General features: G+C 58.5%; 2 protein-coding genes across 3 annotated transcripts; one reads left to right on the forward strand and one right to left on the reverse strand.

The window, feature by feature from the left end:
* Positions 1-2,107: 2,107 nt before the first annotated feature.
* PARM1 (prostate androgen-regulated mucin-like protein 1) lies at positions 2,108-12,579 on the reverse strand. The gene is made up of 4 exons (XM_015624016.2): positions 12,473-12,579; positions 4,324-4,974; positions 3,509-3,587; positions 2,108-2,922 (listed from the first exon to the last, which is right to left on the reverse strand). The coding sequence occupies exons 1-4, from the start codon at positions 12,525-12,527 to the stop codon at positions 2,838-2,840; spliced, it is 870 nt and encodes a 289-aa protein (XP_015479502.1). The 5' UTR covers positions 12,528-12,579; the 3' UTR covers positions 2,108-2,837.
* Positions 8,803-19,322, forward strand: BTC (betacellulin). 2 transcript variants are annotated; one of them, XM_033513561.1, is made up of 5 exons: positions 8,803-9,078; positions 18,071-18,166; positions 18,347-18,464; positions 18,588-18,734; positions 19,029-19,322. In XM_033513561.1, the coding sequence occupies exons 1-5, from the start codon at positions 9,009-9,011 to the stop codon at positions 19,132-19,134; spliced, it is 537 nt and encodes a 178-aa protein (XP_033369452.1). In that variant the 5' UTR covers positions 8,803-9,008; the 3' UTR covers positions 19,135-19,322. The 2 variants fall into 2 exon arrangements, with proteins under 2 accessions (XP_033369452.1, XP_015479506.1); XM_015624020.3 differs by lacking the exon at positions 8,803-9,078 and adding an exon at positions 15,366-15,438.
* Positions 19,323-20,652: the final 1,330 nt, after the last annotated feature.

Below are 20,652 nucleotides of genomic sequence, written 5' to 3' on the forward strand. Positions count from 1 at the left end.
AAATTTCCAGCTGGAAGGAACGCAGTGAGGGAGAGTCTCCTCGTGTTGTGCTATTTATACCTCAGAGGGGCAGCCGAGCATCTGTAGAGATCCAAGCTCAGCCCAGGGGCGTGCCGGGACCTCCAGGCTGGAAATGCGGTGCTTTCCTTGGATTTGCTCCTTCGTGGTCCCAGCTGGAGTTGAGCTTCTGACACCTGAGCCCATCCCTGTGCCCAAGAAGCAACCAGGAGGCTGCAACCAGGAGCTGCTCATTGCTGCTCGCTGCGGTAACTCCACCAGGAGCCTGAGGAGGTTGGACGCTTGGAAACACGCGGGTGATACGTGGGATATTCACAATATTCAATATTCACAGTATTCAATATTCACAATATTCACAAATGAGCCAAACAGGAGCATCATTAGGGTGGCCAGAGGCAGTCTGGAGGAGGGTGATGAAGCAGCTGGCGGCTCTGCAGCCAGGGCAAGGCGGGAGACGGGGAGCGGGATCGCGACGTCCCCGGCGCCGCTGCCCGCGGGGTTGGGGAATGGGACGTTCCGCACGGAACTATGCGAGCTATTTTTGTTTTTATTTTTTTTCCTACATAAATAAAATATCTCTGAGATGAAACGGGGGAAGCGAGGGAGTTGGGAGGAGGTGGAATTGAGCCAGAGTTGTGGGAGCCTGTGGGAAAAACGGGAATTTGCTGGTTTTGCAAATTGAGCAAGTCGGTAGCAGGGTTAACCCCATTGTTTTTGAAGGAAAAAAGGCCTTTTTTATGGAGTGTCTTGGTTGCTTTTCCCCCTTTTCCCCTGCTATACTCGTGTGGGAAAGAAACCTTCGGATAAACCAGAGGGTCTGAGGTGGGAATGTGAGAGGGGTGTTGGAAGCTGTTGCCTGGAACACGGGATTCCTCCCTCTGAGGGCATTACCCCCCCAAAATGAAGTGCTTTATTCTCTTGGTTAACGCATCTGTTGTTCCCTAGGCTGCCCTGTGCCTCGGCTCGTGCTGGCAAACAGCTCTGCAGATGGAAACACATCATCCATCTCCATATCAGCCATGTCACAGGGCAGCTGCACAGGGAAAAAAAGGCACTGGGAAGGGTGTCTGATCCCAGGGAAGTGAGGAAGCTGTTTTTACCCTGGGATATCCCCCAAAATATGTACAGCTTCTTCCTTGCATTGTAGGCAAGAGAGAGCGATTCATTCTGAGGCACAGGGTTGAGCAGGAAAACTGACACCCCATTTGTGTCCTCCTTCCTGAAAAAGGAGTTTAATACCTTGGGGTTATATATTTTTAAGTGGAGGTGATGGCTTTTCCTCTCCCTTTATTCCCCCAGTTTAGCAGCAGCAGCACACAGCACCCAATTTATTTCCAGAGAAGAGGGATGGTGGGGTTTTTTTACCCAGTTTGTGGTTTTTTCTTAGCCAAGGTAGACTAATTCACTGCTTTTTGGGTGCCAAAAAGGTGAAAAGGAATTTTTTTCATCCTAAACATCTCCAGACCCTGTGCTTCCCTGTGCACACTCCCAGCCCCAACAGTTTTCCAGGCTGGCTGTGGCTGGGAGGTGCAACAACAATTCACGGGTTTATTTTCTTGTTTTCACCACGTTTCAACAAAAAAGAGCTCGGGGAACACACAGCAGAGGTGAAAGGACGGACCCCTGAACAGGCTGAAAAAGGCTCAGGAGGAAAAGGAAAATGCACAATGACTGCACTTCCTATTGGGAAGCAGAGCTGCCCTCGTTTCTCCTGACCTTTCCAGGTGCCTGCTGTGGCCACGTTTATTACACTCACTCGATGGAAATCTGGAGATGATGCATCTCTGGCAGGAAGCAATCATGGAAACGCCCCAAGCTTTGATGTTTCCAGGGATGCTCCATTTAGGAGGCAGGCTGAACAGCAGAGCCTGTTCCCAAGCCTGCCCCACCTGTACCGGGACACCCCAAAATTTTGTGGCGCCATTTAGTGCTGATTTATTTATTGAGGTCACGTGGACTGAGGGCTTTGCTTTCCACTGGCAGGGAATTTAGCCCGAGGGAGAAGCAGCTGAGAATCCCCTTCCCAAACCAGCTCTGCCATCAGCCACCCCCAGCCTTCCCACACTGAAAGCTGCACACGGATTGGGGATTAAAAGAACACTCCGCTGTATTTTAGCAGCCAAGTTTTTTTAAGGAACGGAAACAAAGCTGTGGAGCAAGCAGCCACGTGTGTGAAATGGGTGGTCAGTGCATCTTCCCCTGGGCTCCTGGGCTGCTTTGGGACCAAAACCCCCACAGTTAAATGGGAAAAAAAAATTAAATTAGGAACTTCTGCGTGTGGAAGCACCTGCAGAAAAAGAAAGGGAGCAGAGACTGAGCAGCCCCATAACTGTTTGTGGTTCCTGGTGAGACGAGGCAAAGGATTTCACAAAGGGCAACACACAGGGAAGCGATTTTAGGGAAAGGGACACGTGAAAGCACAGGAGACCCCTGCACACTGCTGGCTCTGGCTCAGCAGCCCCTCACTCCCCACCCCACCCCCAAATCACAGAGCAGCAGCATTTCAAAGGATGCCACAGCACTGGCTGAACCTCCGTCCTCTCCCTTGACCTCCCCAGCCCTTCCCCCTGGGGAATTTGGGTTCCCTTGTCTCCAACAAGTGGCTGACCTGCCCCAGAACCTGGTTTCCTGCTCAAAGGCCAAAATTCAGGTTTATTGTCAGCACTGCACACCCACTCTCCAGCTCCTGTCATCCACCAGACCCCTGGAAATCCTGCCTGAGGCAGGGGCTCCGTGCCCGGCATCTCCTCGACAGCGGATGCTCTGCTGCAGAAGCGCTTATAAATTAAGGGTTTATGGGGTTTCTTTCTTCATCCCTGCTAGGAATCATCATAGAGAGGGTTGTTGTAGTTGCCCCAGGAGCCGTAGTCATGGTCATCCAAAAGCCTTCCATAGGAGGAGTGCCTGCCAGGGAAAGCAAAACAGTTACTTTGAGGATTTATTAGTTATTTTGCCACGGGATGAAGAAATACTAATGCGAGGGCTCCCTAGGTCAAGCTTTGGGATATTTTAAGAGGAAGGACCAGGAGAAGTGAAGAGAAGCCCAGGTCGAATTTTGCCCCCGTTGAATGAGCCTGGACAGGGCAGGGAATTAAAACAAGACCTTTGCTCATCTCGGCTGTCAGCAAAGCCTCATTAGGGATGCTCAAGCACTGGGCTCTGCTGCTGTTTATTGTCCCAGTGACAGCGAGACCCACGGCAGCAGCTTTCCCAAGGGATAATTACTGGTTATGACTATGCTGAGCAGCATCTCTGGCATTTGAGCAGGGCTATTGCAAAATGAGGGATTGAAACTCTGCTTTCCAGTACAGGAGCGGTGAGGAACGGCGCCGCGCTGGCACCAGAGGCTGCACGCTGCCCTGCCACGCTCGGGAACCGCCTCTTCCCGGGCCTTTGTGACGGGGATGGAATTCTGCATCGCCCCTGTGATGGTGAGAGGGGCTGCAGGGAGCCTGGGGGAGGCGGGGGGCCGCCCCAAAACCAGCCTTACCTGATCTTGAGGTACGCGGCTGCCCCGAACACCAGCACCACCACCACGATGACCGTCACGGTTATGGCCACGATGCTCCCTGTGGATGGAACGTCAGAGAGGGCAGGGTTCAGCCCCACTGGGTCCCAGCTCCATGGCACTCACCCCACAGCCCAGCTGCTCCCGATTCACCCACGCCAGCCATCTCTGATGGGGGGGAATATCCCCTCACTGCTTCCCAAAGAGGATGCCGGGCCCCGCTCTGTTTTTATTTTTTTTCCAGTAAATGCAGAGCAGGTAACATGTAGGATGAAACACAGCTGGGCTTTGCTATGGACTGGCTCTTTGATGCTCCTCCCAGCACTAGGCAGCACTTAATGCTGAGCCAAGGCTAGGAAATGTTCCAGATCTCCCCTTTTCCAGCCGTGTGGAGCACTTTGAAGCTACTCGTGTTTGCAGAAGGGGACAGGGAGAAGCTCGTGTCAGCTTCCTGAGCTCTCCGTGAGGAGAAACTAAAGCCTGCATCATCCTAGCTCAGGCTGCACCCACCATCCAGCCATTTGTTTCCTCTCGTCCTTAAGTGTTTCAAGTCAAATTTAGAACTGAGGATTTTATTCACATCTCCAGGCAACCAAGATTTGTTATCTACCACTCCCGGTCTCTGCCGGTGGATCGGATGACACAAGGCTCCTCCAGGAATTTTGCAGAACGATGCTCTCAGGAAGCTGACCACCTCTTCCCTTCCAGTTTGGGGAGGGGAGGTGTGCCCCTCCTACCTGAGCAGCCTGAGGCTGACACTTGCTCTCTGTACTCTCCCGGGGAGCGGCGATGCTCACCTGCGCTCAGGGCACGCGGCACCTCCTCCACGGTGACCCCGGTGGTTTTCTCAGAGGCCTCGGCTTCCGTGGGGCTCACCACAGTCACTGGGGGGGATGTTGGCTCCATGGCCAGGCTCGATGCCATGGCCACTGTCCCCAGGGAAGGGACATCCTTGGTCAGCAGCGGTGGCTGGGTGGCGCCAGGGCTCGCCAGGACGGGCGTTGGGGACAAGGCCATCCCGGGAGGCGAGGAGGGGTCACCGGCGGGGAGGGAGGAGGGAGCTGATGGTGCAGCTGTGTCTGTGGGGCTGGAAGCTGCCCCCAAATCCATCGTGGCAGTGTCTGCTGTCCGGAGAGCCGGGGCTGTCTCCGAGGTGGGTGGCACCGAGGTGGGGCTGGGGGCCTCAGAGGGACCATCTGTGGCGGCCACGGAGGCAGGAGCAGGGGACAGTGCTGCCACAGGCGTGGTGGCATTGTGGCCATCCCCCTCCAGGGGCCTGGAGGATGTCCCATCTCCAGAAGGTCCCGTGGACAGGGGCAGGGAGGGCTGGCCAGGAGCTGGTGTGGGGACATCTGCATCCCTGGAGTCTGGTTTCACTGGGACACCCCCCCAGAGGAAGGGGGGGTGGATGGGGATGAGGGATGATTCTGGGGAGTCATCACCCAGCCCTAGGAGCGAGACAAAGAAATGTTAGTAACAGGACAACCCCTGGGGCAAGCTGGTGTTTGGGAGAGCCCTAAAGGGCTTGGGAATTCAGCTGGAAATAAGTTTGGGATTTAAAACGGAGAGAGCCATCTGAAAAAAAGAGAGGGGAAATACAGCTGTGCACCTAGAGGTGAGGTTTAAACCAGACCAGTTGTGCTGGCATGAATCGGCCTCATTTTTTTGCCCAGTTTGGGATACCCCCATCCCAAATCACCCCCTCCATCTCCTCCCAGCATCTCCTCCCAGCAGCAGGGGGAGAAGCTCCTCCTCACAGCAGCCACCGTGCAGCTGGGAGTGATAACACAAGACGTCTCTTTCTCCTCTCCCCCCATTTCCTTGTGCATTCATTCATTCCTCTCCATTTCTTTGCATGAAGATGAGTCATTTCTCCCTCTGTCCCCACCAGCTGACTGCTGGGGCTTTTCCCCCCCTTTCTAGGGCTGAACTCAGCACTGGTCCAGCTCTGGTCCCCTGAAGCGTGGTGGGGATGAGGGAAGAGCGTGCCAGCCCCGGGAGGCATTTTTATTCCGTGTATTCGTTCATTTACACCCCCAGAGCATCCCCAAGCTGGGAAGAGAGGGAACTCACTCCAGCTGCAATGAACTAATCATGAGTGGGGAGGACAGAAACATTCAGTGCCTGTGTGTAGAAACAATGGGATCTGGCACTGGCGAGCAGGGACTCGTTAATCCAGCCAAAATGTCTTTTTTTTTGGTCCCTGAAGGACCCCATTTCCCAAGCAAAGGGGTCTTGGAGGTGGGACTGAGGCAGTGGCTGCTCTTCTTTCCTGAGGAGAAGCACTTGGAGATGCCTCTGAGCTTTCACCCTCCTCAGGCTGAGGACACAAACCGTGGGACGGGGAGGAGGACGGGAATGACAAGCTGGAATCTGGCTACTGGATAAACCATCCGGCCACCACAGCAGCAGGGAGGCCTGGACCAAGGATGCTTCACACCCAGGTTCAGAATCCGTCTGTATTTCCATCATCCTTGCCCCAACACTCCTGGAACATTTCAGATTTCTCCAGCAGGTGCCAGGCAGCCTCTGCAGCCCGACGAGCCCATCAAGCACAGCAGGATCCTCCCAGGGCTGGGAGCACCTGGGAAGTTTGTTACCCCTGGAAATGCAGATACTCCCAGACTCTCAGGGACACAGGCAGCTTTCCACCTCTCTGCAAAGCCACCCTGATGTCCCAAAGTGCTCGGGGTCAGCAGAGCTCCCATGATCTGCCTGAACTTTGGAGGCAAACCGATAGGGAGCTGGGAAAGCTGGCAGCGTTGCTAGCCTGGATGAGTCAGGAACTTTCCGATAATATCTAAGGGGTATAAATTCGGAGGCTGAGCCAGAACTGGAGGCAGGAACAATCTTTGGCTGCTGGCTGAGCGCTCCCAGCCAAGGAGGTCACAAGTCACAGGGACTCTTCCCAGGAGAGCGAGCACCACCGAAGGCACTGCTCAGCTCAGCCTTCCCTGCCTCTCCCTGCGAGCAATCCCTGCCTGTGCCAGCGCTGTGCTGTCCCTTTCCTCCTCCAGCAGCTCCAGAGGTCATCTGGGACCCAGCCACTCCCCTTGGGGGCTCACCCAGAGGAGATAATCCATGATCCTAGAGGCAGTGCAGGCTGCTTCTGAATGGAGGTAGGATTAAGGGACAAAAGGAACGGGGTTGGGGCCCCCTTGGCTGGTGCTCCTCACGTCCCCATCCAGATCCCAGATGGCAGCCTGTCCCATCCATGGGTGGCATCCAGCTTATCTGCAAGTCCTGACCTCTAAGCAATGCAGCTGAAAGGGAAAACCAAAAGGAAAGCAAGAGGTGAGGAGAGTTTTTCTTTGTTTGCCCAACACCTGGTTGGCAGGAGCTGCTGCAGAAGCAGAGGAGTGCCCCGGAACAAGGGACAAAACAGACAGCTACAACTCTTTCACTCAGATGACTTGAAAGGCTAAAAACACCTCGGCCACGGGCTGTCAGGGGGTCTGAGGGATGTTAGCTCCCAGAGGATGCCGAGCATAGCTCAGCCCTGAGGAATTTGCTCATCTAATTCACTTAAGGCGGTTGACCACCCTGCTGGAATCCAGCACAGAGCGAGGCAGCGGACTGCCAGGATGAGGAATCCACCTGGGAAAGCAGAAGTGCCACACTCCAGAGCCCCACAGGAGCTTTGGGAAGTCCTTCTCCTAGATTTTCTCCACCAGGAATACAGAAAACAGCCAAGGAAAGAAGAGCCCAAAGCCGTGTCATTGGAATATCCTGCTCCTGGGGAATATTAACCCTGATCATGTGCCAACCTAAGGAATGAGCCTGATGAATTATCTCTCCCTCCTACTGCCGTGCTGCTCTCCTGGCTCCTGGAAGCCTCACAGAGAGGGGCAGGTCTTGCCCTTGCAGCAGCTGAGCAATGCTCAAGCTCCTCTTGGGAAAGAGCTGCTTGACCTGGGCTGGCAGCCTCTCCACAATGCATTTCCCAGGCACTCCAAAAGCCATTGCAGCAAATCCCAAATTGCTCTGCCAGCTGAAAGGCAGCATAAAAGCCACCAGAGAACATCTCCAGCCCGAGTGAATGACATCAGATGGGAGCAGCCACGTTGCAGCAAACAAACACCCACTGATAAGGCAGAGACAGAGCTTTTAACAAGCTTCACTTCAGAACTCATCGCCTCTGACCCGGCCACAGGAGGATCCCCATGACCTGACCCACACTCCTGCTCTCAGCCCAAATGAACTCGAGCACCCAAGCCCCAGCTGCAGCCAGGGATGCTCCCCTAGCAGCCAAGGCCAAAGGGACAATCAGAGTTTCCATAACACCGATGTTGTTTGTTCCGCCTGCCAGACCAGGCAGCAGATCCCGACTGGAATCTCACCACCTGTTCTGAGCAGGGAATGCAACAGCAGGAGAAAAACAAGGAGAGCTGCTGGACACACAGAGCACGCTGTGCTTGTGCAGGCAGCTTGGGTACCGCTTCCTGTGCCAGTTTAGCAGCTGGTTTTGGGGCAAACACCCAAAAACCGCGAGTAACCAAGAGCATCCGTAAGCATCACCGCTCTTTAAAGCAAAACTCAGCAGAAACCTTGGTCTTTAATCACAGGAGTGAGCAAAGAAGGACCTTTTGCCTGTTCTGTATTATGCTGCTCCTCACCAAATGCTGATGACAGAACAGCCCTGAGTCCCCTGAGTGTGCCTTGGTTTATAACCAGGTTAAGTGATGCAGAGCAATAAAACAATCTATATTTAAATGTAAGTAAAGGATTTCCTGCTCGTGACCTCGTTGGCTCAGCTTTGGTTTCTGTGGCTGGGGATTCCCATAACTTGTGCTGGTTTTTGGTGGCTCCCCTCCCCCTTGTTAATGCTCAGGCATCATTTTCATTGTATTTCTTTGCTACGAAACCAGCAGCATCTGGCTGTGGATGGCAAAAGCTCTCCTTCAAATAGCTAGGACTGAGCCAGACTGGTTTTTGCTTTGGGTTCAACGAGTTTTTCCAGCTGCTCAGCCCTGCACTGCCTCACCTCCCCTGTCACCAGCAGCAGTTTGGGATCTGGGGATGTTCCCTCCTCGCTGGCTGGAGGCCCCATCTGCAGTGCACAGGGCTGTGGTTGAGCTCTGTGCTGCAACGGAAGGGGAAAGGAACACAGAGGATGTGGTGGCTGCTTTGGGCCTTCAACTTGTGCCTTTCTTCTTTTGGGGGGCTGCTGTGGACTCCTGCCTCGTTATCCACAAGAAATAGGGATGGTGGGGAGCTCTGGGAGCAGTTCTGCAGGCTCTAAGCTGTGCCTCACGCTCACCAAGCTTTTTCATGCCTTCACAGAGGGAGCACCCAGCTGGATCAGTGATGGGAAGCGGTGACTCCTGGGGGGTATCTCCAGCCTGAGGTTGTGCAGCGAAGCTCCAGCACTGCATGTGGATGCTGGTGACCCCCAAGGTTAGCAGCAGCACCCCTGGCTGATGTGCTGCTCCACTCTTTCCTGCTCTATCCCCTCTGTTTTCCGTGCCAAGGTCTGCTGGCCATGGAACGAAACCACTTCCGCGAGGAGGAGGAAACCGAGGGGGACAAGCAGAGGCCAGAAACGCCAACAGGTAAAAGGCAAAGCTATTCCCTGCCCGTGAGGAGAAGCCAAGGCCATCAGATCCAATAAATCTGCAGTTGCTCTGATTTACGGGCAAGCCAAGCTGGCTTCCTGCATGATTAGTTTTATTCTGCTGCATGGTCGTTAAGTGGTTTAGGCCTAATTGCTCTGAAGCTTTCCGTGGCTCAGAGAAACGGCTCCACCACAGAAATCCCTGCGCCGTGTCCGTGTGTCCCTCGCCATCCCCAGGCTCTGTCCCAGCCATGCAGCCAGCCAGGACACCTCAGGGATGTCCCTCCCTGAGGATGGGGCTGCTGCTGAGCCAGCCCATCGGTATCCTCCTCCTCCTCCCCGGATTCACCAGCCTGCCCCTTGCAGAAGGGAAGAGCAAAATCCACAAAAATAAACGAGGGGGGGTGCTTTGGGAATCTGGCAAAGAGAGATTGCAAGCCAGGTTCTCCCTGCCTGGGGAGCAGCTGGTGCTCTCCTCCGGGCTGTTCTGTGGGAGGAAGGAGCTGATGTGGAGGCCTGGCTGCCTCCTGCACAGCCTCCAGGCCCTGAGGGATGCTGCTGAGGGCACACTCCCCTTGAGGAAGCAGCAGGGAAGCTCCACCACCCTGCAGTCTCCGCTCTTCCCAGCTGAAAACAGCTTGTAAAATTCACGTGCCTCCCTGCATGCTGCACTGTCCCTCCTTCCTTGCCTGGGGTGGGTGTCCAGGTCCTTCCCCTGCCCCACCATCCAAACCCAGAGGTGAGGATTTTGTTGGTGCAACAAACCCACCCTCCATGCGGAGGAAGTCTGGTGTTTCCCCCCACCAAAACTTAATTATTCAGCTCGTGAAGCCCTTGAGCCTGAATGCTGCAATGAAATTATAGCAGAAGAGGAATTTTTAAGTGGTTTTTTTTTTCCTCCTGAGAGTTGACAAAACCCCCTCTGGCTAATGGTCAACCTTTACAGCCAGAGGTATCTGATGAGGACATGGGGTGGAAAGCAGGAGCTGATAGCAGCAGCTCTTTCTAAAATGATGTTTTTCTTCTTTAAATAATGAAAAAATACATTAAGTATTTCAAGTTATGTTTTTGAAACATGCAAACAGGTGTTAGGCTGTGCTCATTTCCCTGGGGAAGGGGAGTAAATGATCCCATGGGATGCTCTTTGTTCTCTCCTTGGACCTGCCTGCTTGGGACACCTCACAACACTTTTTCCCAGGCACATATCTTGGATATGGCTCTGGAGCCAGCCAGGAGTTTTGCAAGAAGCAGCTCTGCCCAGGTGACAACTCCCCAGTCCCCCTAATTTTCCTGGCTGGCTGTTTGGCTGCTAATTAGTGCTTCTAGGAGCAGCTTCCAACATGCATCAGCCCCGTCCCAGCCGCTCCCAGGGGGAGAAGCAGCTGGGTTTGGCAGAGGAATTTTAGAGCATCCTCTGGTATTAGAGGCTGATTGCTCATTTGGGCTGGGAGAGGGGATAATTACCCAATTCCCCCATCCTTCAGCTCACGGGGGAGCAGAGTGCCTAAAGATTTGCCTCCTCCATGGCAGCTTAAAACAATCCACGATGCTGCAAGAGCCCAAAAAGCGGCTCTTCCACCCCGGAGCCTCCAAGAGGAAGCACTCAAAACCTTAAAAGCCAAGAGCTGCTTCTAAAAGGTACTTAAAAATGTCTCAGCTGGGGCACAGGGGGAACTGCTGAAGGGGAGAGCAGGCTCAGGGCTGGGCACCAGGTCAGGAAAGCAAAGCAGGTTTCAATTTGCTTCCAGAGTAAGGAGTAATAACAGGATAAAAACTTCCTTGTGCGAGACGCTGTTATTTCATTACGTGGCCAGGCAAAGCCCTGACTTATTTTACTCCTGGCCAGTGACGTCCTCGCTGTCATTTAGTCCTGAAGAATGTGCCTGAAGCATATTTAAATCGTGATTTGTGTTTCCTCCCAAGTCAGATATATATATAGATATATATATATAAATATATATATTAAAAAATAAACATATAAAATAAATATATATAAATATATATAAATATATATAAAAATATCTATATATGCAGTTTTTGTGGGGATTTTTTTTGGTGCATATTTTTAGTTTTTCTTTTGGTTTTTTTGTGGGTTTTTTGTTTGTTTGTTTTTCTTTTTTTAAAGAATTATTTCACCGAGGACAAAAACGTTGTAGAAAGCATCTGAAAGATGCTCCAGGGTTATTTGGGAGCAGCCTGAGAGCCATGGGACCCCAGTGCAGGGAAAATCTTTTCTGTTTCTTCTGCCAAGCCTGGCTGGCGTTGGTGCTTTAGAGAGGGATGGTCGTGGGAACAGCTTTGGGTTTGGCCCGGGCGCTGGGAAAAAAACGCCTCCCAGCCCCAAAGGCTGACTCCCAGCAGAGACTGGCTGCTTCAGGGGCAAATTTGGGCCAGGCAGGGGCCCGGGAAGGAGAAGAGAGAGCATCCCTAGCATCCCTGCCGAGCAAAAAGGCTCATCCCCATCCCTCCCAAACGCATTTCCTCGGAAAGCACAGATCGGGAGCTCGCCGGCAAATCCCCCCTTCGCAGGGAGAATTACTCATCCTGCTCTCCCTCTCACCTCTGGGGTCACTCATCCAGGGAAGATCTCCCACCTGCTGACCGGGGCGATGCTTTGGGGGGTCCTGCAGCCCCCACCCAGCCCGGCGGCTGCTCTGGGGGCTCGCTGCGGGCTGTGCCGGGAGCTCATCCCGGTCCCCCCGCTCTGCCCTGCCGGCAGCGATGTGACAGCCACAGCTCAGCCCATGGATTTCTCCCCGCGGTTATGCAAGTGTGTTTTCCACGCTGCCGAGCGAGCAGCTCCTCGTGTTTATTAAAAGCGGCTGGAGGGGTGACCTGCGCTCGCTGTCGCGTCTCCGCTGACTCTCTCGGGGTGGGGAAATGTCAAATCGGGTGTTTCTGTGCCATGGGGAGGCTGGTGCGGCCGGGGGTGGGGGGAAAGCACCGGGGGCTTCGGAGCTTCCACCCAAGGCCGGGGAGAGCCGTAAAAGCTCCTTGGAAGCGGCGACCGTGGAGGGAAGGGGGATGCGGGGCTGGGGGCGAGTCCAGCCCGGGCAGGGGGTGACCGTGAGGGGACTCTGGTGGTCCCATCAAGTTGTCCTCTTCCAAGGCAAGTCGGGGACTCTGCCGGGGACGCCTCCGAGGGGCGAGGGGTGAGGAAAAGAAGGGTGAAACACCTCCCGCCCGACCTCCCCGCCGTCATTGGGGGGTGTCATTGAGTCATCGAGCGGGACCCGCGGCGGGGGCTGGCTCTGCGGAGCCCTTCTCCGGCAAGGAGCCGGGCACCGGGGCTGCCTCCTTCCCCATCCCCATCGCTCCCAGCCCGACACCGCGGGGTCCCCGGCGTGTCCCCCCACCCTGCCCATCCCGCTGCGGCGGCGGGGGGCTCTTACCTGCCGGGAGGAGGAGGAGGAAGGCGACGAAGAGGAGGCGGCAGCAGCAGCCCATGGTGCCGGCGGCGCTGGCAGCCGCGGCGGGAGGGACGCACAGCCCGGCCCGGCCCGGCCCGGCCCCCGCCGCCGCCCCCCGCCCGCGCCCGGCCCACAGCGGCACCTGCCGGCCCCGGGATGCGGGACCGGCACCGCCGGGATGCGGACAGAGCCCCGGGGGATGCCCGGGACTGACTGTAGGGATGATGGGACGGGTCCGCCTGGCTTGGGGTGAGGAGCTGGGGCTGGATGCTGAGTGCCACACGGCGCCGGCGGGTGTCGCACAGCGAGGAGCTGGCGTGGTGCTCTGTGCCACTGCCGCCTGTCCCTCTCCATCCTCGGGGCCGTGCCAGCTCCCACATGGATGTAATGGCCCTGTCCTGGCACAGGTTGTTGGCACAAGCTGTAGTTGCCCCATCCCTGGAAGTGTTCAGGGCACGTTGGACAAGGCTTGGGGCAACCTGGGCTGGTGGAAGGGTTGGGACAAGAAGAGCTTTAAGGTCCCTTCCAATACAAACTGTTGTGTGATTCCAGGATTCTGGAGCTCCCTGGGGATCCCCTGGCCTGCTGCCTAGAGGGGATCTGGTGCCTGTGGCGGGGGACAACGCAGGTACAGGAGTGAAGGGGAGCCAGGCAGCCAGGGCCCCACCTTCCTAGGGCACAAACAGCTCCCAAAATGCAGCTCCCAGTGCCCAAAGGATGCAGCCAGGAGACACCTGTGGCACAGCAGGAGGTACGAGAACCATTTTCCTACCTCTTTCCTTCTGGAAAGAGCTGTGCTGCGGGTGAAATATTTTCGGGCTGAACTCATCCTCCCCAGGCTTTTGCATGCTCACTATGGAAAAGGATTTACAGAGCCCAGGCTGCGGCCGAGCTGTCTTTAACTGGGGTTACTCAACCCTCTGCTCTGTTGTGCGGCGTTTTCTCAGGATGGATCCTGGCTCAGGGCCTAAAACAGCAGGACAGAAAATCCAGCTGGTGTTCCTAAGGCAGACGGGTGTCGGGCAATATCAGCATCTCAGCTCTCCTTGAAAACCTTTCCTCTGCTCGGGAGGAGGGAAAAGAGCGCTGTTGTTGCTGCGGGAGCTCGGTGCCGCCGTGGGAACAGCGTGATAATCTCCCTGCTTCTCATCTCACGTCCTTTATTATTATTGTTGTTGCTGCTGCTGATGGTGCTGCACGCTCCCACGGGCAGGAGATTTTGGAGGGGAAGGGAGGGGCTGGGCACAGCCGCTGCTCCTCGCCGTGGCCTTGGCTGTGAACGCCGAGCCCGAGCCGAGTGTTGGGGTGCCAAGGGCCGGGCTCTGGAGCACCCCTGAGGGCCACCAGCCTCGGGCTCCAGCTGCCACCTGCTGGTCACCTCTGCCTGCTCCTCCCAGCGCGGGAGCTCTCAGCAGAGCGGGGGACAGGGCCGGGCAGAGATGCTTTTTTTGGGGATAACTTTGTTTCCAGTTTCATTGGAAAACCATTGCTTCTGGCAACATCTCCCCCCCCCCCCCCCCGAGGGTCCCAGCTCTCTTAAAATCTCTTTAAAATGCTTTTCCCCACCAGTTTTATCCACATACGAAGGATGCTGGAGGGACACTTCGATTTTGGTGGGCACGAGGAATTTTTTGCCTGCTCCCTGCCTTTGCCCACCCCACCGGGATGAAGCCAGCTCCTCTTGGTGCCACACCCAGCTGCCGGTTTTGCTGGTCTTGCCCAAGCCCCCAGCAGAGCTTTTGCACCATCCTTGTGGTTTATCACACTTTGCCTGTTTTTGGGGGTCCGCTGGCGGGGAGCCGGGGTGGCCGTGAGCCGAGGGGCCGGCGGTACCGGTGTGCCGGAGCTTGCAGCAGGAATTTTTGGCTGGCCAGAGCTAAGGGAGCTTGCTCACCCCCTGGCCAGCAGCCAAATGGCATGGCTGGGTGGCTGCCAGCGCTTGCATTAATAGCTGCCAGCTTGCGGTTTGAGGTCACCCGTTCTTTCCAGTCTTTCATTTCCACCTTAATTCGCGCCTGTAAGGACGCGGGCCCGGGGGCAGCTCCCCCTCTTTGCCGGGAGAAACTCTCGAGAGAAGCAGACCCATTATCAAAACATTTCCTTTAAGAAAACTTTTTATCTTGGCGGGCTCCTCTCGGAGCCAGGACAGCGCCAGCCCACGGCAAAGCATCCCTAGCGAGCAGCCCCAGGCGTCAGGAGGGGACGTGCCAGCACCGGGGGGACACCCTCCATCCCCCGTGGGTCTCTTCTGTTCCTCAAGATGTCACTCAGGGAACCGGGAACATCCTCCCACACACTCCGAGGCAAAAAATACCCCCCGAGGCCAGAGTGCGGAGGGCTGCTGCGAAGGCACAGCCCCTCGCAGAATAATTTGGAGCTGCCGTCATTCCCTGCCAAGGCTCTTGGGAGGGTGTTTTATAGCCGCTCGCTGTGAATAAATCTAAATTTTCACAACGAGCTGGCCGGGGATAAAGGCTTTGGGGAGACGAGGCTGGGCTTGGCTGCACGTCCTCTGTCCCGCTGGAGAGGGGATGCCCGGAGCCCGTGATGGCAGGATGGGGGATCCCTCTCGCCGCCCACATCCCCAGCGATTCGGGGTGAGGCATCTTCTGGAGGCCCCCCGGCAGGCCGAGGCCAGGCGTGGCTGGTCCGAGGTGGCACACGCGTGGGAGGGGACACACGGGAGGGGACACGGCTCGGGGGCACCGCCACCCCGCCGAGGGATGGCTCCGGCGGGGTGGGAGCCGCGCAGCTGGAGGAGGAGGAGGCGCAGGAGGAGGAGGAAGAGGAGGAGGAGGGCGGTGGTGCCAGAGCGGCCGCCCCCGCCCCGCCCCGCCGCAGCTGCCGGGCACCGGGCACCGGGCAGGCGGCGCGCATGGAGGCGGCGGCGGCCCCGGCCCCGGGCGGTGGCCCCGGTACCCTGCTGCTCTGCCTGGCTCTCGCCTCCGGTAAGCACGGGAGTCCCTCTGCCCCGCCACCTGCCCGGTCCCGGGATACCCAGGGGCTGGCAGGGTGTTCCTCGCTGTCCCGGCCCTGCACGGTGTCACCTCCGCTGGCCCGGTCCGGTGTCACCCCCGGTGCCGGCGCTGTTCTCTCTCTCGTCGCGCTGCTTCTTGGTCCCAGACTGATGATCCTGCACCTGCCTCCCGGTCCCGTCCCGGTGCTCCCCCCTGCCTGTCCTGCTGCTTCCCCCATCCCATCCTGCTGCTTCTCCCCTGATCCCATCCTGCCGAACCCTTGTATTCCCCCCTCTGACACCCCATCCTGATGCCGCCCTGTCCCATCCCAGTGTCCATCCCGGTGTCTCTCCAGTAACTCCCCGTGCCCCCCTGGACAGTCCCATCCCAGCCCTTCCTCTATATCCAGCCTGGTGTTTACCCACTCCTGTCCCTGGGCTCTCCCGTGTGCCCCCGGGTCCCACCCTGGAACTCCTCACCCTCCCAATCCACTGCTCCCCGCGCCCCTAAATCCCTGAATCGCTTGGGGCCAGCATGGCTGGATCCTGGAGCGGGACTGGGATGCTTTTAGCACCTGTTGATGCTCATGGGTGCCTGAGCACCCACAGCCATCCTTGGCAGCGCCGGGAATGTGGGATGCCGGGGGCGGGGGAGCCAGCGCCTATCGAGCAAAGTGTGTGAGCATTCCCACCTTAGTTCCTAAGTTTTTGGGAAGCGGGAAGCTGCAGACAGGTGGCTGCTCGTGGCTGCCAGGAAATAAGCACGGATAGGCTGGGCCGCTGACACCCTCCCTGGCGGAGAGCGCTGGGATTTCGGGGGAGCTTTTCTCTCCGCAGGGAGCACTTTGGGTTTGGCCCTTTGGCAGGGCTGGTGACAGCACTTGGCAAAACCTGCCAAACCTGTGCTGGCAGGAGGAAACCAAGGGCAGCCGACCTGTTTTTGCGGCTGGTGTGTCCCCTCAGACCACGGCAGCGTCCTGGGTGGTTGCTCTCCTGCAGTTCGGGCTTTCCCGGGAGAGAGAGCATGCGGGTGTCAACAGCAAAACAATCCAGTGTTTGGGATACTTTCCTGGCTTATCTCTGCTCAGGAAAGGGCGCAGCCCAAGATAGTGGGGCCGGTCTGCGGTGCATCAGAGGGACGGGGGCATTTGCACCTGCAGCTTCTGGATCCGGCTGTGGGTGGGCACAGCCCCGCTCCCTCTGGAGCTGGCACTGCCACCAGGGCGGTCCTGCCAAGGAGCTGCCAGCCCGGAGGATGCCAGAACTCCGCATCTGGTTGCAATAAGGGTGGGGAGCTCAGCTTGGTGGGGATCTTTTCCATGTCGAGCTGTGAACTCGGTCACCGGGAGTGAAGTCAGCCTCCCTCCCTGTCCCGCCGCATGCCCACGCCGCCCACAGCTGGATCCAGGGGTGCAGCCGCCCCATGGCTCATCCCTGGCTCCCGCCAGGCAGCTCCCACCCTGCTGCCGGGCCGGGTGGGGCGGTGGGTTCCCTTCCCTCGCCTCTCTCGGAGCGCTGTGCCCCGCAGCACGTCCTTAGCGCGGTGGTGGCTCGGCATAGCCAGGAGGGACGCGTGTGCTGGGAATGTCCCCGCTGTTGGATCGCAGTGCGGGGGGAGCTCCGGAGGCTTGGCTGGGCGGCTTCCACCGCTGTTTCCAAGGTGCCGGGTGAGGAAACAGGGAGAGGGAGACCAGGCTGCCAGGATTTGGCCGCGCAAACTCTCGGCTCTCTGGGAAGCCTCGAAGCGCAACCCGCTCGGGATGGGAACAGCCCCGCCTCGGCGAGCCACCTCCTCGGGAGTCACCCAGCAGCCTGGCCCGGCAGGCAGGACCTGTCCCCGCTCCCTGGGTGCCACCACGGCGGGTGAATCCCTGGGGAGGGCCGTGCTGAGTCAGTGCTGGTATGCCAGCGATCCGGTTACCGCCGCTCTGACGGCATCGGCCGCCTCCCGCTCTCACCCCGCGGCCACCGGGAGCGTGGCGGCCCCCTCTGCTCGCCCAGGCTGTGCGAGGCTCCAGGGAGACCTGGGAGCGCCTTGCGGTGCCTAAGGGGGCTCCGAGAGAACTGCAGAGGGACTTGGCACAAGGGCACGGAGGTGACAGGACAAAGGGGAACGGCCTCACACTGACAAGGGGCAGGTTTAGATGAGATATTGGGAAGGAATTTTTCCCCGTGAGGGTGGGCCGGCCCTGGCACAGGTTACCCGGGGAAGCTGTGGCTGCCCCATGCCTGGAAGTGTCCAAGGCCAAGTTGGACAAAGCTTGGAACAACGTGGGATAGTGGAAGGTGTTCCTGCCCATGGCAGCAGGGTTGGAACAAGACGAACTTTACAGTCTCTTCCAGCCCAAACCAATCAGTGATTCCATGATTCCGGATCTCCCTGGGGATCCCTCCCCGCATCCTTCCTGGCCAGAGGAGCAGCTGCCTGTGCTGTGCGGTCCAAACCCCAGCAGGCTGCCTCCCAGACCCCCGTGCTGGGGCGTTGGCGGGTGGAGGCGGCAGGCGGGGACCGCGGCTTTCCCTTCTCCCGGCCCTGGGGGAAAAGCTGATGCTGCCAGCCGAGGGGGGCCGTGGGCGCTGGGGTACTGGGGCTCCCCCTTTGAGCTGCCTCCGCTGCCTTCCAGGCTTGGCGTTCTTCAGCTGCGTGAGCGCCGACACCAACATCACTGCCGGCCACGGCACGGAGGGGCTGAGCTGCGGCACAGCCAAGGCATGCACAGGTAAGAGGGTGGAGCCGCAGGTCTTGGAAAGGAGAGGGGGAGCAGGTGTTCCGTCCAGCCGTGCGGCATCCCAGGGCTGGTTCAGGAGCTGCTGCGGGGATGCAGCGGCTCAGGGACGCTGCTGCCTCTGGGCAAAAGCGTCACCCCTCTGGGGGTGTTGTTCGTCCTTGTCGCCCGCAGGGAACGGGACGCAGCTGCGGCGGCACAGCCACTTTTCCCGGTGCCCGGAGGAGTTCCAGCACTACTGTGTCAGAGGGAGGTGCCGCTTCCTCGTGGCCGAGCAGGCACCGGCTTGTGTGTAAGTCACCCCCGCGGGGACACGGAGGTACGGGGAGGGATGCTGTGCCCGGGAGAGCAGCGTCGGAGGGGCACCTCGGCAGCTTTTGGGACCGGCCCGTGCCTCCCCTGTGCCCCGGGGCAGGTGCGAGAGAGGCTACACCGGGGCTCGCTGCGAGAGGGTGGATCTGTTCTACCTGCGAGGGGACCAGGGCCAGATCGTCATCATCTCCCTGATCGCCGCCATCGTCACCCTCATCATCCTCATCGTCGGCATCTGCCTCTGCAGTCAGTACGTGAGGGAAAGGGCCGGGAAGGGCAAGGTAGGAGGGAACAAACCCTGCCCAGCTCCCCTGGCTCCAGCCCGGTGGAACTGGGGCTGTCCCAGGCTGGTGGGACGCGGTCCTGCACGTGTTGGGAGGTGCCTGGGACATTCCTTTGGGGCTGGTAGGCAGCTGCGATCCCATATGGATCTTCTGCAGGGTAAAAGCCGAGGGAGAGAGAGGAGCATCACTGTCATGCCCCCTTCTGCTTCTTGTTTGTTTGTTTGTGGTTTTTTTCACGATTTTTTCCCCCTCCTCTCAAGCCACTGTCGGAGGCAGCGTAGGAAGAGGAAAGCAGAAGAAATGGAAACCCTGAACAAGGATTCACCATCCAGAAGTGAAGATGTGCGGGAAACGGGCATCGCGTGAAGGTGCAAGGGAGCCGGGGGTGGGGGCGACCGAGCCGGTGCTACCGGAGCCCCGCACCGGGGCGGGTGCCGAGGCCGACGGGCCCCGCTGTGTCCGCAGGAGCTCCCGGTACCTGCGGGCGGGTCCCGGGCGGCAGCAGCGGCTAAAACCGGGCAGCGGCTTGAATAAAGGGGTGCCGGAAAGGTGTCGTCGTGTCGCCCATGTCCTTGCGGGCGCGGGGGCCGCCAGACGGCGACACTGAGCTGCTCCTCCGTCCCGATCCCGGCTCCCGGTGCCGGCTCCACCGGGATCTGCCGGGCTCGGGCTCCCGGTGCCGGCTCCACGGGGATCTGCCGGGCTCGGGGTCCCGTTCCGGGTGCCTGGGGGCTGTGCTGGAGCTGCTCCCGTTGCCGCCGCGTCTCTCCGTGAGGACCGAGCCGAGCTCTGCATCCCCGGGCGCCCTCCCGGTTCCCGACGGTGGGTGGGGGAGAGCCGGGGGCGTCCCCGTGTCCCGGGGCGGGAGCGGGTGAGGGAAAGCGGGAAAAACTGATAGAAAATGGGTGTGAAGCGGAGCAGAACCGGGCGTAGCGGAGCCCTTGGCTCCCGTCTCCCCCGGAGCTGCGGTCCGGACCCTGCCCGGGCAGCCACAGGTGATGGATTCACTTCCTTCCTTCCTTCCCCCGTGGCTCTGGCACTGGGTTTGGGCACGGACCCTGTGCGGGGGCAGCAGCAGCATCCCGGGATGGGCCCGGGTGTCCCCGGTGTCTCCCACGCCGTTCCGCGGGGGATGGGGACGCGGTGGAGCCGCTGCCAATTCCCATCACGGGAGCAGCTCCCGCTCCAAGGGCGCCCTGCTGTTGCGGCCCTGGGGGCTCTTGGTGCCGCCCCTGCCACTTGCTGCTGGGGACACTGGGAGCACTGGGGGGCCGGAGCCTCCCGGGAGAGCCGCTGACCCCTCCTGCCCCCGGGCTCCGCTCTCCCGGCACGGGCACGGCCCGGATTGCTGCGCCAGGGCAGGACTGACCCCTCCAGCCTGGCACTGCCCTTGCCAGGCACGGGATGCGCTCCAACTGGTGAGCGTGGGAGCAGCTGCTGGGCAAACTGGTTTGCTCTGAGCTCCAGCCCTCTGCTCCTGCCCGGGCTCATCCTCACGGGCGGATTCCCGGGAGCTGGAGCTGGCAGCGTGATTTGCTGCAGCAGGGGCTTGGGGGTGTCTCAGGAGCTGTGTGAAGCCCTGAAAAGCTGATTTTTCAGCTCAAAGCGTGCCAGTGTGAGAGCAGAGACCGCCGCAGGGATCTGCATCACATATCCAGAGGGCAATGACCACCCCGGGGCTGCCAGTCCCTCGGGAATTGCTGCTGTGCCCTTGTTGGATCTCGGTCTTTTCAGGGCTGAGCTCTTTTGGGATGCTCTTGCACGGGGAGTTTAGTTTATCTTAGTTTTTTCTTTGTTAGGAAGGATGCTTTAACGCTTTGCTAGGCTCTTGTTTTTCGTGTTTATTAATGTATTATTGATAGACTTGGCAGGTCTTTTTTAGAC

The sequence above is a fragment of the Parus major genome, chromosome 4 (genome assembly GCF_001522545.3).
Source record: "Parus major isolate Abel chromosome 4, Parus_major1.1, whole genome shotgun sequence".
Lineage (NCBI taxonomy): Eukaryota > Metazoa > Chordata > Aves > Passeriformes > Paridae > Parus > Parus major.

Excerpts from the sequence above, each read along its gene's own strand:
- PARM1 (XM_015624016.2), bottom strand. The coding sequence starts at position 12,527 with ATGGGCTGCTGCTGCCGCCTCCTCTTCGTCGCCTTCCTCCTCCTCCTC. Across the intron at positions 4,975-12,472 it reads CCTCCTCCTCCTCCCGGCAG|GGCTGGGTGATGACTCCCCA; the intron begins GTAAGAGCCCCC and ends TCTCGCTCCTAG. Across the intron at positions 3,588-4,323 it reads GCCGCGTGCCCTGAGCGCAG|GGAGCATCGTGGCCATAACC; the intron begins GTGAGCATCGCC and ends TTCCATCCACAG.
- BTC (XM_015624020.3), top strand. The coding sequence starts at position 15,366 with ATGGAGGCGGCGGCGGCCCCGGCCCCGGGCGGTGGCCCCGGTACCCTG. Across the intron at positions 15,439-18,070 it reads CTGCCTGGCTCTCGCCTCCG|GCTTGGCGTTCTTCAGCTGC; the intron begins GTAAGCACGGGA and ends GCTGCCTTCCAG. Across the intron at positions 18,465-18,587 it reads GAGCAGGCACCGGCTTGTGT|GTGCGAGAGAGGCTACACCG; the intron begins GTAAGTCACCCC and ends GCCCCGGGGCAG.